This window comes from Stigmatopora argus, chromosome 23 (assembly GCF_051989625.1).
Source record: "Stigmatopora argus isolate UIUO_Sarg chromosome 23, RoL_Sarg_1.0, whole genome shotgun sequence".
NCBI classification, from domain to species: domain Eukaryota; kingdom Metazoa; phylum Chordata; class Actinopteri; order Syngnathiformes; family Syngnathidae; genus Stigmatopora; species Stigmatopora argus.
The window spans coordinates 6,344,432-6,363,101 of NC_135409.1; the positions used below are offsets into that span (position 1 = coordinate 6,344,432).

Sequence of the window (18,670 nt, forward strand, 5' to 3'; positions counted from 1 at the left end):
TATTTTGACAACATTGTTAAGCTGTTGCTAATCAATGAATGTCAATGAGATCAATGAGTATCAATGAGAGAATGCCGACGTGACGTTCCTATTGGTGCGTTTGGGACTCTTTTCTCTCACCACCGGTTTCCATATTTTAGCTCAGAGCCATATGTACCCATCAAAAGAGCCACATGTGGCTTCCGAGCCATAGGTTCCCTACCCCTGATTTAAAACGTCCCTTTTATTCATCAACCAAGATATCTAAAAAGAAATATTACGATGGCATTTCCGTTCCCGATTAAATAGAAAACGAAATGTCTGCAAATTGAAAATCACCACCATCGCAAACATCACATTTCAAGGGCAAAGAAAACAAGAGGATTTCTAGTCAGAGTTACCCCCATTTAATGTTTTTCTATTTCCTTTTCAATACAAAAGCTCCAGCTTTAACATCAGTCAAATTCCACTTGGCCGTGCATATTCGGAGGACAGGACAACATGACTCCCGGTTGCTTGGATTTCACATTCAAAGTACGTACACCAGTTCACCTTCATTTGCATGAAATACATGAGATTGCCAAGGAGATTCCCGTTTAATAATTGCCTAAAAAGTATCGCCAGGGGCTTTTATACAAATGTATGGTGCACGTTTACATGTACAAGTCATTCATTAATCACAAGTTCAACACCACACACTTTTTTTCCACATTAAATCTGGGAAGTATATCTATATATATATATTTTTTTAAACTTCTACATTAAATGAAATCAAATGTGGCACCTAGACCATTCCTCACTTCCGTCACAACAGTTTTAATGTGTTGGCCACCCCCGACGTCGAAAGATGTCCAATTTGGACGTGTATCGCCGTCAAAGGCAGCTGTTGAATTGTTCCCACAAAGACACCCGAACCATTCTTACGACTGTACAAGATGGTGGTGTTGTGCTGTGGGGGTTCTCCAGTTATTTGTACAGAGTTAAAAAGATACAAAACAGTAAATACAGGTTCATTCTGGTTAAAAATACAATTCCCATACTTTTCCCAAGGCGTTAACAAATTGGAGCGTTGTCATTCAGCCATCAACAGAAGCAATTTTACAGATGATATATATATTTTTTTGGTTTGTTTTTGGCAAAAGAAAGCCCCTCTTGGGCAACCCCGTGATAAAAACAACAACAGCAGCTCGAATAAGTTTAAATGTTAAATTAAAACACAGGGCATGGAAAGGTGTAGACAGGCATCCCAACTCATGCTCTGGTTTACTTGGACTGAGGTAGCCAATCACAGATGCCGGGTAAAACCGTGTGTGTGACCTGTCACGAGACCCTCCAAGGGTCCTGAAATAATAATAAAATACACATCCAGCAAAGGCCATTATTTGAATTTGTTCTAACAGTGGTGTCAAAACAAGCGGCTCATGGGGGCGTTCTGCCCGGTGACAACGGCGGCCAATCAGTTAACAAGTAACCTGAAACTGCCCCGAGAATGGCCAAAAATCAGCAGAAAGCAATTGACGCGCAGGAATTAGTCCCGATAAATCAATAGATTGAGATTGACACCACTGTTCTAGTAACTGTTAAATATTAGGCCACGTGAAAAATTCATAGAGGAAAAAGTGATATACTGAAATGAATGAAACGGTGATAGGTCAGTCTAAGATGCAGCAGATATTTGGTTGGAAAGAAATGTTTCAATGTTCGTCCTTTCTCAACAGCACGTTGTCGCAATTTGTTGTTGTTGTTGTGCTGAACATATTTTTCAGTTGAGAATATTCCCATTTTCACTCATTTTTTGCATTTCTGGGTTTCCTTGGAGCAAATGTTTTTGTAACAAATCTACCCACAGTGGTACCTCTACTTACCAATGCTTCAACTTGGGAATTTTTCAGGTTACGAAACACTGATATGAAAATTATTGTCCAGATGAGAATATGAGGTGATCTTTTCTCAATTTAAATAGAACTTCATTCTCATTTGGATTTACTCTGTTTATTTTAACCTACGGTCGTCACTTGTAAACTCCCGTTTTGAATCCCGTCCTGCACATACTTGGCTGATCTGGAAAAAACATGAAAAAAAACGAGCGCTTTCTAGGCGGATGATGTCACCGGCATGCACCTAAAAGCCAATTTGGAATCTGAAAACATTCCCCGCATGTCATGCTTTGTGTTTACTGGACCGCCGAGTGCGCGTGTTGTGCCAAAACAACAAACATTCATACAAAGAACCGTAAGGCATGCCAGAGGAGTCCGCGCCGCGGCGTCCTCCTGCTATTCGCGCCCATAAAAACGTACCAGAGTGCCGCCTGAGCGTCGCCATCTTGCCGCTCGGTCATGTGAGTCCGTCAAGTTGGGGCGATGGCTTTGGTCCGTCCAGCAGTTAAGACTATTTACAGGCTTTCACTGTATTTAAAGAAAAAAAAGTTGCAGCGGGGAATCCTATCTGCGGGAAGAGGCCAGCACGCCACCCGTGGACGGCGTGGTGGCCGTGGCGCTGTAGTGCGGGTAATTGTCGTTGGGGGGCGGGCCGGTGAGGATGGAGTTGCCGTTGGTGGGCGAGCAGCTGAGCTGAAGCCGCCGCAGGTACTCGGCGTGCACGGGTTTGTGGCTCTGCAGAACTTTGATGGCCTCCTCCACTGTGAACCACTCGCGCTTGCGGCCTGCGGGGGGAGATGGAGGACAAAGTTTGGCGGGGTGGGGAGGGGCATTTTATGACATCTCAGATCCGTGGTGTCAAACATATGGCCCGTGGACCGGGATTTTTTTTTTAAACTAGAATTTTGTGGGCTCTGATTGACCTTAGCACTTAGCTCAATTTCTTATCTGCAGTCATATTCATTTTTTTGGCACCCTGCGCTCAAAACGTTGCCGAATTGAGAATCAAGAAGTGAGACGAAATGGACTCGCTGACAATGACAGATGTCCAATTCACTTCAACTGGCAGCGGATGCTCATCTTTCAGTGCCATTGACGGTGCTACACGTCCTATCCATTTTGAACGATTGGATAGGATGCCTACTGTCATCAATGGCGGCCATGAAGTTACCTTTTTACGGCCAAAAATAAACTGGTACAGACGAGATCTAGTTAACATGAATGTGGCCCACAAGCAAACTGAGTTTGACAGCCCTGGCTTAGATGACACTGAGGAGCAGATTTATGTTGTCCCCGCCCACACCCAGCGTGGGATGAACGCACGTGCTGTACATTGAGGGTAAACAACCCCCCCACTGGGGTTACATTCTTCCAGTAAACAGACAGGGAGCGAATAGGTCTGAAATCCCAAACACACCTATGTTAACGGAATCTTCCCAGGCCTCCAACGTCTCGGTGACGGTCAGCACGTACACGTACGTCCGGTGTTTACGGTCTTGGTTTTGCTTTTGGAATAAAGAAGCAATGACAAAAGTGAGTGGAAACCAGAGCGTATCGTTTAGAAGCGTTGCAATCAATTGGTTCTTACCTCAAACACGCCGAGTAGACGTCCAAGCTTGCCCTTGACACCGGCCTGGGGAAAAATAAAAATACAGTCAATAACAACACACCTCAACTTACAAATTATTCTACATACAAAATATTTAGATACGAAACGTCTAACGCACGTGTCAAAGTGGTGGCCCGGGGGCCAAATCTGGCCCGCCGCATCATTTTGTGTGGCCCGGGAAAGTAAATCATGAGTGCTGACTTTCTGATTTAGGATCAAATTAAAATGAAGAGTATAGATGTATATTACATTTCCTGATTTTCCCCCTTTTAAATCAATAATTGTCATTTTTTAATCCATTTTTTCTGTGTTTTTAGTTCAAAAATCATTGTGTAAAATCTAAATATATATATTTAAAAAAAAGCTAAAATAAACATTGTTTTAGATCTATAAAAACTGAATATTCAGGGCTTTTAATCCAGTTATTTTAATCAATTTATTAAAATATATATATATATTATATCTAAAATGGTCCGGCCCACGTGAAATCAAGTTGACGTTAAAGCGGCCCGCGAACCAACCCGAGTCTGACACCCCTGGTCTAACGGAATCAAACATGCTCCAAAACGGAAATACCCTTCCTTGTTTTTGTTGAATTTTCCAGATCAAGTTGTTTTCCCATTTGCTATCATTCAACACCTTGTTGGCCTCCCAATGGCTAGAAGCTGCCACTCACAATTCCACCTCACAAAAAAATACCTTGGCATTCCTTATTCATTATTATGGGTAAACAAATCATTTCATGATCTTTTTTTGCATACATATTTCATACCAAATCAGTAGACTTGACCATTTTTAAAAGGTTAAGCGGGGTAGTGTTCAAGATCATGGAATTAGGCTAATTCAATGTTCTAAGGGAAAAAAATCCAAGTTACAAAACTGAATTTGGTAAGTAGAGGTAGTACCAAATGACATCGAGATCACTCTCGTAAAGCCGGACACGAGTTGTAATCACTCAGCCGCTCTTCAGAGAAATCCAGACTAGAAAAACCGCCGGTGTGCGAACACTCGGGAATCCTGCGAGGATCCAAGTTTAGATGACCGCCATGCCTGAGAAGGCGAGGGTCTCGCCGGGCAACACCTCCGCCGCAAATACCCTCACCTCAGTTGCATATCACGAGCTCGGCATGCTTGCCGAGTGCATTTTGGATTTATTTATTCTTTAATCGTGCTCAAATAAACAATTATTTCATCTCTCACCTCCTCAAAAACTTCTCGCACTGCTGCTCCACAAGGTTCCTCCTCAGGCTCCATCCCTCCTCCAGGGACAATCCATTGATCCGGGTGTCGGCTACTGCTGACCAACAATACCTGTGCAAAGGACAAAAATGGAAACAAGGTTCTGTTTTGTACAGGTATCATAACCAATGTTCCCTCTAATTTTTTGTTTGTCTGGGCAGAAAGACAACCTTCCTGAGCACACTGAGTACCGGTGTGAGCAACATCATCATTGCTCGCTATGGGCACGCACCAGTATCACACCTACCATAAGCAGGTGTATGTCTACTACACATAAATGATTTAGTAATAATAAAACGTAAAGATTAATATCTAGGAATGGGTGGCCCAGCGGATAAGTGGTTCGCGCGTCGGCCTCACAGCTAAAAAAAATAAATAAAAAAATTTAAAAGTTGGGATTTTATTTTGTGCGCTCCATATGATTTACTGTGCACAGAGAAGACGCGAGTAGCTCAGAGGGAACATTGATCATAACACTAGTGCCTTTCTGGTAGTCTCAGTCATCAACAGATCCACGATCTTGTCGTCTTGTGGTTTTTGTGCGTAAAGGAATGTAGCAAGCCTAATCTACATACTACAAAGTGTGTTTAATTAGAAGTGGTCATGAGGAGATGCTTTCAGATGCGCTGACATGGCAGAAAGCCGATTAAATGCAGCGACACTGAGAATAACTTTGCCGTTATGGAAAGAAAATAGGAGTAAGTAATGTCATATACATTATGAAATAGGGCTGTTTGGATTTACGATTCGATCCCGATACGGCACTTGAAAACAATAAATGCGATTTTTGTGCAAACTTAACTTAAATGTAGCATTCTAAATATGAAAAAAAAAATAGTTCCACAGAGTCAAACGACAAAATGAAATGTGCATTATAACTCATCTGCAACAATACTGAGGTAGAACACTTGCTTTGGCTAAATGTTCATTTATTGAATAAATATACGTTATGAAATTTGAGATGAGATTAACTAGTGGACGGGACTGGATTTGCAGCCACTTATTTTTTATTTCCACCGAAACCCATGTGTAAAGATTGTTTCAGACCTATTTTTAATTTCACATTTTTTTGTAATTTTTTTTTTTTAAACATCTTTATCGTTTCCAACCATGGCGGTCCACGCAGTTCCCATTTCACACTTGGGACAAAAACAAAATAACTCACACCGTCCTGATAGATGGGTCAGAGGACAAGTAACAACTGGGCAGAAACACTGGTTAAATTTGGAAAGAGGGTCAGCGAGAAAGGGGGCGGGGTCAGTTAGAAAGGGTGAAACCCCAGAAGCCCTGAAAGTGTTTCCTGGACTGGTCGCAATTCACACCAGCTCTCAGAGTGGCGCTCACTTGGGAGAGGCGACTTCTGAAGCCACTTACAGTAAATCTATTCAACGGCGGGCTGACAAATGTCCCCGTAAACTTGGCGAACACCCCTTCTCGATAAACGCGGCGCATTGGCGGCTAAAAATAGTTCTTCTCGTAATGCAATAGAGAAATGGGATTGTCGCCTGTCCATTTTCACATACGGAGGGGGAGAATCCTTCACAGTTTTGCAGGGGGGAAATCATAAATGTTATATAATCAAGTTCTAAATCTCTTCTGGCCACTTCTGAGCAGGATATTCTGGCCGCCGTAAACACCAACGATGACTCGCGCCTGTAGCTGTCGAATGTAAAAACAGAGCTATTAAATGTCAGACTGCAGATAGATTACCGTATTTTCGCGACTATAAGGCGCACCGCATTTAAAGGCGCACCCTCAATGAATGACACATTTAAATTAAAAAAAAATCCATATATAAAGCACACTGGATTATAAGGTGCCCTGTCTATTTTGGAGAAAATTTAAGACTTTTAAGTGCGCCTTATAGTCGTGAAAATACGGTAACAACGAAATTGCGACTCAATGTCAGAATCCGAAAATTCGGGCCAGTCTCATGTCCAGACGTGAAAAGTTGCAGAACACTCCGTTAGCTACTTCCTTGGAAGATTCACTCAAAATATGAACTGTTTTGAGGTTTTTTTTGTACACTGAAGAAACACAATCACTAAAATCGGGATCTCCAAATTCCAGCCCTGTGCGCCATTTTTATTTGCAAAAGATGAAATGAAATTCGAATATGGCACGCACAAGAAGCAAATAAATGTAGAAAAGGGTTCAGAAGGGTTGGTTCAGAAGTTCTCCAGCTTGCAAATGTGATTGACCGTCAATCATCGTGTCACACCTGCCTTGAATGGCAGCATTACTCATCTCAGTACAAACATACAGAGCAAATAAAGGTGAGTATGTAATAGGCCTGAATTAAACTACTCTGTGATTGTCTTATTATAATTGTGAGTCATTATTCTGAACTGTCTCTGATTAGGAAATCTTACTATGACGCATTTCATGGCCCTTAAGTTTGATTTCTAAGCGGTGTTGCTGTCTCCTTTCGGGGGTAACTATAGGTCACAGATGAGTATATCATCAGAAGAGTCGAGTTTTGGAGACAACAACTCATGGCTGTCAGCTCATATTCGTTATTTACATGCTACGGCCCCTTTAAATCCTCATCCACACCAACGCTATGCGCCAAACTGCGAGTCGAGACGCCGCAAATTACATGAATGACCACCAGCTGCTACACAATCGGGTCGTTTTACGTTCAACCCCGGGTGACACTGGATATGCATTTTCAATTAAAAGCAATTAAAATTATCAATCTAAAGTATGTGGGAAAAGCTGGAAGCCCTGCAATAAAGCGCCTCGCCCCCTCTTCTCCGATACTGCAAACTACCCAAAAGCATCCGGAAAATCCTTTCCAAAATAAAACCTAAACGTCATTTAGAAGGAACGCATTCAATGCAAAAGTAGCCGATGACGTCTATTATTTTGAAAGGTCGCACGGGAAGTAAAACCACTGCCAACCCCAATTAAGACGTTCACCTTGCCCCCCCCCCACTCGACTCTTCAAACTAGCCCAAACTGGCTGGTCCAAGGCGCATCAGTGAAAATTGTAGACAAAAACATGCATATCAATTCAATGTCATTATAAACCGTACACGTCACGATACCTAAAAATGAGAACCTGACTTTCATGTGAAAGCTAATGAAGCAAATGTCGTTAGAGAAAGCTGTTCGTATGGGATGGGCAGCACATTTAAAGAGCGTTTAGGCCTTAAAAAGTACAGCCGTGTTGTCGCGTGTGTATCCGGGGACAACTGTTATCCTTACCTCCTCTTCGCGATCGTTCTTGAAGCACAGACACGCCGCTCGCTTCTTAAAACCATCGCCGTCGTACGTCCTGGTCTGGTTGGGTTTGAGCTTCATTCTGATACCCCCCAACCCCCCACCCCCCGAGCTAGACCCGGCGACAATTACTAAATAAATAGCGGGGGAGTGGGGGAGGCTAGCAAGGTAGCCGCCGCATCGTTGCTAACACTGGCTAAATCCGGAGAGTCCTGGGAGGAGGGCAGTCGTTGGGAAACTCCAAGGCGCTTTTTCGGCTGGATTTGATCTCCGGTGACCGCTTAAAGTTCTCTGGGAAGCGGTGAATGGAGACCCCCGCCCCCGGCAGGGATTTTATGTAGCCGGCCCTCCTATGCTTCCATTTGCGCATGGCCGCTGACTCAATACACAAGCGAGTGGAGTTTGACATATACAGGCACGCCCCGTTGAGGAAGAGGCGATTCTCATTGGACGATTTGTGGAAAGTAGGCGGTACTACGCGGCTACTTAGCGGAGTCTGATTGGACGCCTTCTCAACGACGTCCTCCCTTGGCAGGTCCTTTTACGAAATGTCCGTGTAACACATCATTACAATAGAGCAGGGGTCGGGAACCTTTTTGAAAGAGAGAGCCATAAACAATTACTATTTTCAAATGTTATTCCCTGACAGCCATACTCACAATTTAAAAGTCAAAATACATGAAAATGTGCCATTTTTTTTAGTCATTTTACCACTTTTTAAGTACAAAAAGTCTTTGAATTCTTTTGACAACATTGTTATGCTGTTGCTAATCAATGAATATCAATGAGTATCAATGAGAGAATAGATGCAGAAGACTAATGGAAAAAAAAGTCAATGCCACAGTGCCGATGTGACGTTCCTATTTTAGCTCAGAGCCATATGCAACCATCAAAAGAGCCACATGTGGCTCCCGAGCCATAGGTTCCCTACCCCTGCAATAGAGAATGCGAGGAAACAAACTTTCAAATGCAGGTTCACATGATGACTAATCATCATTCAATCATAAATAATAACACATCTGGTGTCATTGCATTTTGGATCTGGTGGGAAAAAATAAATAAAAGTAAAACTGAAAAGGATACACAGAATAAATGAGAAGTGATGCATTTATCCATTGCAAATGAACAAGCCCACAGGCCATGCGAGTGAATGCCAAGAAAATATGAGGAAATCATGCATTTGTCATTCAAATGTGACATTTTTTTGGCATCTGTAAACCTTTTTTCTGCACGTTGGAAGTTAGAAAGCCTTAAAATGTCAACATTGATATTTTGCAAACCTTCCAAACGTTGACAAAAGTTCTGCTTCGACTTCCCTGCGTTGATATCGCCACTTGTGCCGTAAGAAATGATCCAATTGCAGTCGGCCTAGGAATTAAAAGATTTGTTTTATAGTGCAAACTCAAACTTAATGTTAGCAATCAGTAGTTTAGCTGGAATTTTTGGCTTAGAATGTGTGGCAATTATACGCATCGACATTGAGTCCTCTTGACTCATAAAATAAGTACAGTTCATTAGTCATCTAACACATACAAAAGATGACAGTTGCTTTAAAGCTATTTGTTCCGCATTCAAAGAACGTCGACGAGATCACGACTCAAGCGTTAAAGATAAATCTGTCAGACAAAAGGCATGTGATAGTGCTTGATTGGACAATGCAAACGCTGCACTCATTAACTACTGTACACTTGCACCTCGCCTGATAATGAACATTTTGACAATCCCTTCTTGTGAGTGGATCGTCGAAATGTGTCATGTGGCGTGATAACCCCAAACCTAACCTTTTGCCTATTGGCCGAGGAGGATCCACATCGTAAAAGTTGAGATAACAGTCGGAGACACAAGTGGGTCACAGTGTGAGTGTTGATGATGATGATAATCCTGTCAAAGTTACAGAGAATGGAAGTTATGAATCCGTAGAAAAGACCAAAGTTACTTTGAAAAGAGCACAAACATCATTTTTCTCAAAAACTACATCTTGCAAGAGTTCAGGGTCTTAGGAGGTTAAAGCACAGCTAGTATATATCGATTGGATATATCCAGTGACGGTCCGTGCATTTTCTCATAGCGCCTTCAACGGGTAAAATCCACTTCCTAGCAGCATTTAATGATTAAATACAAATACTGGAGATTTTCAGACATTACAACCGGGCTGGGGGGTGATTTTCCCGGGAAAAGACAGCGATGAACGTCAATGGCTTGTTTAATGCAGCAGAGGCTGCAGAACTGATTGTGAAGGCCTTGAGGCAGATTTCTGACCCTGGCAACAAATAATGGCTGAAATGTGATTGGTTAAATGCTTCAATATGAAAACACACATCTGGAAACAGTGCAACCAGGGGGAAAAGCAATGAAAGGAAGCTAACAGACCATTTGGAATAATAAGTATTGATGGACAAAATATAATATATGATTCAGATATTTCTTAGGCCAGCAGAGAAGGCCTTGAAGGCCCTGACGGCCCACCACTGGATATATCACAGGAAGTGTTTCAGTCGCCGTGAATGCCGCATCAAGACGCGGAATGTAGCGGTCGGCCAGAAGTACGGCGTTTGCACTATTTTCAGCGACTTTCCCCGTGACATGACTTGACCTCTCATCAGTATTCGCACGCTGCAGCAAAAAAGCTCCCCGTGAAGCTATTTTGTCTCTGCCTCATCCTTCCCTGAGGTGTGGTGCTGATTTATGAATGAGCTCTTATGTAATGGGCAAAAATGGCAGGAAAAAAAGGCTCTGAGTGCAGGCAATGCATGGATGGAAGTGAGGAGGGGGGCTCAAAAATGTGCCTGGAATTCCAGTGACGAGGCGTTCAAAGGGATTCCATTTTTGTTATTGTGGCGCTCTGCCGCAGAGTGACGACACTTTTGCGCCGGTCGTTATTTACGCTGACATTTTGTGTGTTCTTGACATGTCAACATTTACGTCTTAAGATGCATTTGTATTGGGTCAAAAATCAACAGACAGTGACAGGGAGCATCCCAGAAATCAATAGGAAATGATCCAAAATGATCTGTAAGTACCCTAAAATGACAAAGAAATATCACAAAATGAACTCACTGCCTGCCATTGACAACGATAGAGGTCCAAATAGAAGGAAAATATGTGGTAGATTACAAAAGGATTACACAGCCATAACATTTAACATCAATGCCAAACTGTACCTTCAATTTACAGTCCTGTATTCAATGATCCTTGCTTTTGGAGCTACCTTGTGGGCATCTGTGGGATAGCAGAAAAAATAATTAGGGACATCGTCATAACCGGAAAATTTACTACGTACTACGTACTTGATTTTGTGTGGATGGATACGTATACTAAAGTTGGAGTTGAATTTGCACATTTCTGTTTAACATTCGCCAGCTACTTGCATTAAACTTAAAAATAATATTTAGTGATTAGAGCAAGATTTTTTTTTAAAAATGAAGGCAACATTTTAAAAAAAAAATATGATAACATTACCAGAGGGAAATTTTCATTGGCTTCCCCATGTCGTGTCATTAAACTCCTGCAATAAAAAAAAATCTATATATAGATACATATTGCAGTCATCAAATAACTGAACAGAAAAATAATTCCACGCTAAATGTTTATTACCTGACTTTCCTCGTACACACTCGCCATGTTGTTATAATGCTGTAGCTCTACCTAGCAGGAAAAGTTAGGTACTACAAAGCCTAATGGGCAATAAGCAATTAGAAAACGTGCTTTAGCTTGCAAAACGCATCAAAAATAAATACCATACTTTTGAAGAACCCTTACTTTTTCAGCAAGTCTTCACGGTGTAGACGCAACATAAAAAGACATGATTTGACAAATGATGCATGTAGTAAAAGTAAGACCGCTTTAATACATGATGACGTCGTACCAGTGCGCACTTGACTCTTCCATGATACCGTATATGAACAAATATTTTTTTAAGACTGTCGTGAGGAGGGTGTCATTCTCTGTCCATGCATTTAAATACCAACACAAGGGAAAGAAAGGGGCCGAAATAGGAGGGAGAGGGAAGGAAAAAAAATGCTAACACACATTGAACGCATCATAAAAAGGAAAAAAAAAAATACAAGTCACCCCAAAGTAGATTTCTTTCAAAGAGATGTGGACTTATAATCATATATTGTCCGTCAAAATGAAACGTTGACGACAGAGGAGGGCGTGTGGTGGAGCCCATATCACACACCGGGGCAGGGATTGTGATAATCGTTGTCGGCCTTTGCATAAATCCTGGTCCATTCTCGGGCTGCGGGAAAAAGATGGTTGGAGAGAATTAACTTAACCACGATTGGTTTCAGTTCTACGGAGGGCTAATCCCGACCTGTCTCGATGGCTGTGCTTTCGCACTTTTTCCACTGCTCGGCGACGTCGTTTGCCAGGGGGTCGTCGGGATTGGGGGCGCTTAATAATGCCTGGATGGATAGCAACACTGTGCGGATCTGCAGGGCTGGAGACCACTTTTCTGGAAAGGGCCACAATGGTGAAAAACTTTATCACACAACAGGAGGGAAAGGCGTTAACCTTACCTTTCAAAATGTCTAAACATATTCTTCCCAGTCGGTCAACGTTGGGGTGGTAGATTTTGGTCATGAATCGCACTTTGGGGGCTGCCATGGGGTACTCTTCCGGGAGAAATAGTTCCAGTTTAAACGTGCCTCCTTCAAACGGAGAGTCTTTGGGTCCTCCGATGATAACGTGGAAATAGCGTGCGTTGGCTTCATCTGGCGTGGCCGTGATGCCCGGTACGGGTTCTTGCATCAACCGTTGCGTCTCCTTTAGGGATCACACAAAATCTTTGATTATCTCTCATTCATGTTGTTTCTTTCAGCAAAGCCAATCAAAGGATTGAACTTTTAATTGTAATAGTAGTGCCTAATAAGGGCGCATTCCCTCAATAATAAGGAAGTGGTGATTGTGTGGTGTTTATCAGGTAGCTTCTAAATCCTGCAGAACTTGATTAAACCCCGTAGCCAAGGAGGCTGGAAGAGAGAAAATCGATCGTAATAATTTCACTTGAATGCAAATATTGCGGCTAAATGTGCGATTTGGCGCAGTTAATGTTAAGACACCATCCAGAGTGACGACCCCGACGAATCCCTTTCGGGTCTCCACTAGCAACATGTCATTTCATTCGTGGGGAAACTCTGCAAGTGCACAAAATAAAACCATTTATATATATACATATACATAAAATAGAAGAATCGCAGTTGGGAAGCGTGACTGGATGATTCAAACGGAAGTGGCAAACAAAATACTTAGGCGAGCTAAGTTGGCCGCGAAGCTAACCATGCTATCGCCAGCCTCCGCCGTCCGGAAGGCACTAGAAAAAATCCCATTCTGCTTCAAATAACACCCCAGCACTCGCACGCAATTCCGTTTATTATGCACGTTAAATAATATATCGCTGTAATGTACCTTGACAATCCTGCGAGGCAAACCAGCCATGTTTGTTAGCGCTTTTTTTCTCTTTTAATATTTTTAGCCGTACTGTCGCCTTCTCTTCAGGCTGGTTGGACCGAACCAAAGGGGCGGGGTTCACCACGCCCGCTTCCGGTTTCGCAGTACGTCACATGAAAAATGCGGTCCGTCGGGATTGTCCGCTTTAACTTTTTTTTAATTATTATTATGAAAAAAAAACGAAACATGCTCCTAAATATTGCCCAATAATTTATCCTGTGTAATTTTTTGTATTTTCCTCTTTTTACTCAAAAACAACAAAACCAATTAATACCAGGTTTAAATGTTGCCAGATATATTGTTTCTAATAGAAACAACGGTTTTGTAGGAGATGTGGTGATGAATACTAATATGTTTAACATACATTTGTATTTCCTCACAAAGGGTCGCGAGGGTGCTGGAGCTTGATTTTTCTGAACTTTAATACTTGACTTTTACATGAAGTACCCACAATAATGCTATCATATATTTTCAAGAGATAAACAAAAAACAAATGAAACAAAAGTAAAATCCAAATATTTCTATTATATAGAAAGACACATTGATGCAAATTTACATCAGCACAACTATCTGTCCTTTGGAGGGTTCTTCTTAATGCGTCTCATGTGGTACCTGAAGATCACAAGGAAAAAATAAGATTGCGTTCTTTTAAAATGAGTTCATTTTCTATACAATGGCCTGCGACTTACTGTCCAAATGGATACCAGCGGTGTTTGGTTGTGAAGAACATCTTGCTCAGCGCCTCTATGCTGGGACCCTTTTTGTCCCTTAACGACTCCTTACTGAGGTGCGCCTTTAGGACTTGCTCATGAGTCTCGTTGGGGTTGCAAAGCGGATCGGGCCTCTCGATGGGCTGTGACAGTGCAAATAAGATAATAATGCAATGAGTGCAATCTGAGATATATACTTCACTCATTCCTACCTGGGTGAGCTCATATGGAATGTCCATGGGAGGATGGAAACAGACAACGGTCTTCCCATCTGAAGTCAAACCGATCTCCACGTCACTAGTGAGCACAATATTAACAATCAATTGCACTAGACTGCAGTAAAAAAAAATAGAACAAAAATAAATAAATCAAAGAATAATCAACAAACCTGCAGTCATCAATCGATCGATTGGACGTGAATCGAAGTTGAACCAAGCAAGCTGTAAAATAGATTGTTGTGTTAGGCGGTTTTTTAATTAATATTTACGATCAAAATCTAAACTTATGTATTGTATTGCCAGCCGGTCGATCGTGTCTGTTTACGCTAATGTCAAGGTTAGCTAGTTAGCTTTATCATTTTTTTTAGTTAAACAGCATGTAATTTATCTGATGTAAATTAAAAATAGTAAATACCTTGCTGCATCCGTAATCTACTACATTTGTAAAAGCTTACTATTAGACTGTTTATTTTGCTCAAGTGACCCGACGCCATGCTAACATTTTTCGGGGTACGTTACTGTGCTTCCGGGTTGACTCGCGTCCCCTTCGAAAGGTTCCGCATGACATTTGTTCCGTGAGAGGGTTTTTCTTTTTAAATGGTTGTCATCACTTGATCATTTGAATTCGAATGGATGAATACTATCATACCTGTCAACCTCTGCCGATAACTGCCCTTATAAATGATTATGATTCCCCTTACAACCCCCCAAAAACCTTACATATATATTTTTTAATGAATTTATGCTCGTAACCCCTTGAGCCTAACATAAATGCACAACATGGGTAAAAATGACCCACATTAGTTCCCATGTCATTTAATCTTGGATGACGTTTGCTTGATCAATTCACTACTACCCTTCATACACTAAACAAAAAAATGGATACATTGTAATTGACTGTCTTAAAATATAAAATAAGAGCATTTTATTTCAATGAGACTTCAATTAATATCGATACATTTTTTTACCTCCTTGGCTTAAACGCTTCTACAAATTATGTGACACCACATAAGAAAACATAACAAAATCTGAAGTTTGTTCATTTAAAACCTGTATTTATGCACTGGATATACAAGATAATGGTTATTTATAGAGTAAAGTAAATATGTATGACATGATGTGGGGATAATGTGGACTGTTGGTGAAAAAGTATAAAGATGTCTTCAGGTTGTTTCACTATGAGGTATCCATTCCACTTGTGGCTGCAGGGCTGGACGTCTGAGGTCCCGCGTTCACTTCCAAGCGCTCCCGACTGCCGAACACCGTAGCCACTGCAGGTAAATATCACAACCATTCAGAATAGTGATGGTAAAGTTGCAGGAGAATATTTTGGACATCTATATTTGGTCATACCTGCTGCGACATCGCTTATATCCCAAACCCGCAAACCATCTTTTTGTCCCCCAAATGCAAAAGTGAAAGGCTGATCGGGGCAACAACTCGCGCAGAATACAACGCCCTGCGTGCACATACAAAAAAACCCATAAGTCTCACACCTCTGATATGTATCATTTCAATCATTCCCCAAAAATCCTACCATTTTCATGTCCCGTGAATGCACCAAATTGGGTTTGTCGCCCAAAATGTCCCAGATCTTGACATGCTTGTCTGCTGACGACGTGACCAAGCAGCCTTTAACTTGGCTGCTGAGATTCAAGCCTAAAGATGCAGTGGCAAAAAGTTACATTCCCCAAAAAATCCTGACTATTTCAGAAGATTTCTCACGCATACCCGAAACCTCTTCGTCGTGTGCCTTCAACGTGAAAACGGGCTTATCTGCACGAGCATCCAGACAGTACACAAAGCCATCTTCCGTGCTGGCCTGAAACACATCCCACATTCACCAGAGATTCTCTTAATATTTGGACTAGGAAAGAAAAAAAAACTCCTCCCCTACCAGGAAGTTACACGGTGAAAAGTGGTTCCACGTCAGACGTTCGACTTGACCGCTGAATCGCCAAGTGCGGAAGCCGTCTGGGCTTCGGCAGTCATACAGAAGGGCTGTCCTGCAAATACGATTCGGTCCGGTTAAAAAAAAAAAACGTGCTTGCTGACAAATTTGACGCATTCACGTACTTGTCGTATGACCCCGACAGGAGCGTCTGTGCCTCAAACGGGTGAAACGCCAGCGTCTGAACCTTGAGTATGAAGAAAAGAACTAGAGTGAGCCATTGGCGATTTCATAATAAACACGTGAATCGGTGTCGTACTTTGTCAGTGTGTCTGTGCAGGGTGGTGGCAGGTTTGCCTTGAGACAGATCCCAGAGGATAACCGTGTCATCTGCTGATCCGCTAGCTAAAACATTCCTGAAATCAAAATATTCAAAACTTTGAGAAAAAAATACCATTTTTTCAGACTATAAGTCACACCAGCGAAACAATGCACCACGAAGATTAAAAAAAATACATACAAGTGACACTGGAGTATAAGTCGCACTTTTAAGAGGGCTGTTTTTTTATTTGATCAGAAACCAAGAAAAAAACATGCGTTAAAGTAACAATAGTAAAATGGACAGCAACAGACTAAAGATAACTGTAGCCTTAAAATGTCAGGCTGCCAAAAAACATAAGTTGCACTTAGGCCCAGTCAAATTATGAAAAAAATAGTGCAATTTATAGTCCTTAAAATATGGTATTTACTGACCTGACGAGCTTGTTCCAGGCTAAATCCAACACTGCATCGGTGTGTCCCTCTATGGGATCTGCAGACGCACCCTATAAACCCAACAAAGAAAGCAGCTCGGATCATATTGAAATTGCTGATATCAGCTGGAAAAAACTACCTTTTTGCTCTTTTTCTTCTTTTTGGCTTCCTTTTTGCTGCCCAGCGAGAAGGCGGGTTCGAGGCAGTCCACAACGTCCAAGTCCCACACGTCGATCTGCGGCGTCATGTTCCCCACGGCGGCATAATTTGCTGAACGAATAGCGCAAATGTAGATTTCCCTTTACAAATCAACTATAACGCTGCAGGTTTATAGTATCTTTACATCGCGTCTCCTCGGGATTGGGATCAAAGTTGAGCCACTCGATGCTGAGTGGATACGCCGGCAGCAGAATGTCGTGGTGCACGTAGAGAGAGTCTTCCTCACTGTTGTACACTGGAGAGAAAACACATCATATGCCTATGATACAGTCGTACCTCGTGATACGACATGCTTGTGGCACGACGAAAATTTCGATCGAACAATTCGCTCGCGATACAATTAAAATTTCGAGATGCGAAAAGCTCGTCATACGATCTCAGTCTCGGAACGGATTACGATCGTATGTCGAGGTACCACTGTACATGTTTTGTTTTTTTAATTACATTATTCTCATTGGTGTCTTGATTTCAATTACCATACACCTCCAGATTACAGCAATCCCTTTCAGTCTTCCCGCACAAGATGAGGTTGTCAGTGGGCTTGATTTGGAAGTCGTCTCGCTCGTATTGATCCTGAACGTGTCGCAAAAGATGGCATGTTCAGAAAAAAACGCCATGCGACCATCTTGATGGAGTGTTTAACTCACAGTGTCTTTAAGTGTAATGTAAGGGTCCTCTTCATTTGAACAGAAGACTGTAAGACCAGCCAGACTGTCCCCAAGGTTGGATGTTGCTACAGTGAAGGCAAATAAAATGAGATTAAAACAGGGAACATATTAGCGTGTTTGTGAAAATTTGGGTATTCTATCCCCATCAACTCTGACTTTAGCAGGGGCAATAGAAAACACAAACGTGCTTGCCTATATCTTCTTGATCATATTTATCCAGGCCATATTCTGCAAGATCATCAACGTCATCATTTTCCACTTTAGCAACATCCTCGCCATCATCGTCAGCTACAATTCCGCCGTCTTCATCTTCCTCTTCTTCAGCTTCTCGTCCCCTTGATGGAAAAAAAATAGATCCATTTCAGAAATATAATCCAAATTTGAATGTCGTAACAACAATAACAAAGACGCACCCCAGCTCTTCCCTTGCCTCACTGATGATGCGTTCCAGTTCCTCCTGGCTCAACTCAACCTACGAAAAAGTTAAATTAATAAACATAATCACTGGCAGATAAGATCGTACGTCATGTGTTTTTCACACAGCCGGAATGGTTGTCATATTATCTTGTTGACACATTAGCACCCGATAGGCTAACGGGAGCTAGCTCATCGTTCTAATCTACTTCATCACTTACTTTGTCCGGCAATTCTTTGGCAGCCCCCCGCTTCACCCAGCCGACACAAGTAATCTGAGAACTCATCTTGGATGAAAAAAAACTTTTGTAAGAGTATGGATTAACTACTGTGTCTAGTTTAGTGGCCAACCAAAATACACTCGGAAGGGCCAGGAAACCACGTGGATTTTGCGCATATTGATGACGTCAGACGCAC

General features: G+C 41.9%; 4 protein-coding genes across 4 annotated transcripts; all 4 read right to left on the reverse strand.

Moving 5' to 3' along the window:
* Window positions 1-370: 370 nt before the first annotated feature.
* nudt4b (nudix (nucleoside diphosphate linked moiety X)-type motif 4b) lies at window positions 371-8,313 on the reverse strand. The gene is made up of 5 exons (XM_077594255.1): window positions 7,915-8,313; window positions 4,666-4,776; window positions 3,445-3,489; window positions 3,274-3,361; window positions 371-2,641 (listed from the first exon to the last, which is right to left on the reverse strand). Exons 1-5 carry the CDS (start codon window positions 8,008-8,010, stop codon window positions 2,421-2,423), a joined length of 561 nt encoding a protein of 186 aa, XP_077450381.1. The 5' UTR covers window positions 8,011-8,313; the 3' UTR covers window positions 371-2,420.
* A 3,434-nt stretch (window positions 8,314-11,747) lies between these two features.
* Window positions 11,748-13,505, reverse strand: ube2nb (ubiquitin-conjugating enzyme E2Nb). The gene is made up of 4 exons (XM_077594241.1): window positions 13,339-13,505; window positions 12,450-12,696; window positions 12,245-12,385; window positions 11,748-12,169 (listed from the first exon to the last, which is right to left on the reverse strand). Exons 1-4 carry the CDS (start codon window positions 13,366-13,368, stop codon window positions 12,102-12,104), a joined length of 486 nt encoding a protein of 161 aa, XP_077450367.1. The 5' UTR covers window positions 13,369-13,505; the 3' UTR covers window positions 11,748-12,101.
* Window positions 13,506-13,784: 279 nt separating this feature from the next.
* mrpl42 (mitochondrial ribosomal protein L42) lies at window positions 13,785-14,869 on the reverse strand. The gene is made up of 5 exons (XM_077594242.1): window positions 14,724-14,869; window positions 14,479-14,530; window positions 14,303-14,387; window positions 14,070-14,233; window positions 13,785-13,992 (listed from the first exon to the last, which is right to left on the reverse strand). Exons 1-5 carry the CDS (start codon window positions 14,800-14,802, stop codon window positions 13,947-13,949), a joined length of 426 nt encoding a protein of 141 aa, XP_077450368.1. The 5' UTR covers window positions 14,803-14,869; the 3' UTR covers window positions 13,785-13,946.
* A 468-nt stretch (window positions 14,870-15,337) lies between these two features.
* pwp1 (PWP1 homolog, endonuclein) lies at window positions 15,338-18,659 on the reverse strand. The gene is made up of 15 exons (XM_077593510.1): window positions 18,475-18,659; window positions 18,253-18,311; window positions 18,032-18,174; window positions 17,819-17,904; window positions 17,648-17,744; window positions 17,296-17,406; window positions 17,092-17,222; window positions 16,953-17,023; window positions 16,519-16,615; window positions 16,385-16,446; window positions 16,206-16,314; window positions 16,040-16,130; window positions 15,846-15,967; window positions 15,662-15,767; window positions 15,338-15,579 (listed from the first exon to the last, which is right to left on the reverse strand). The coding sequence occupies exons 1-15, from the start codon at window positions 18,538-18,540 to the stop codon at window positions 15,485-15,487; spliced, it is 1,446 nt and encodes a 481-aa protein (XP_077449636.1). The 5' UTR covers window positions 18,541-18,659; the 3' UTR covers window positions 15,338-15,484.
* Window positions 18,660-18,670: the final 11 nt, after the last annotated feature.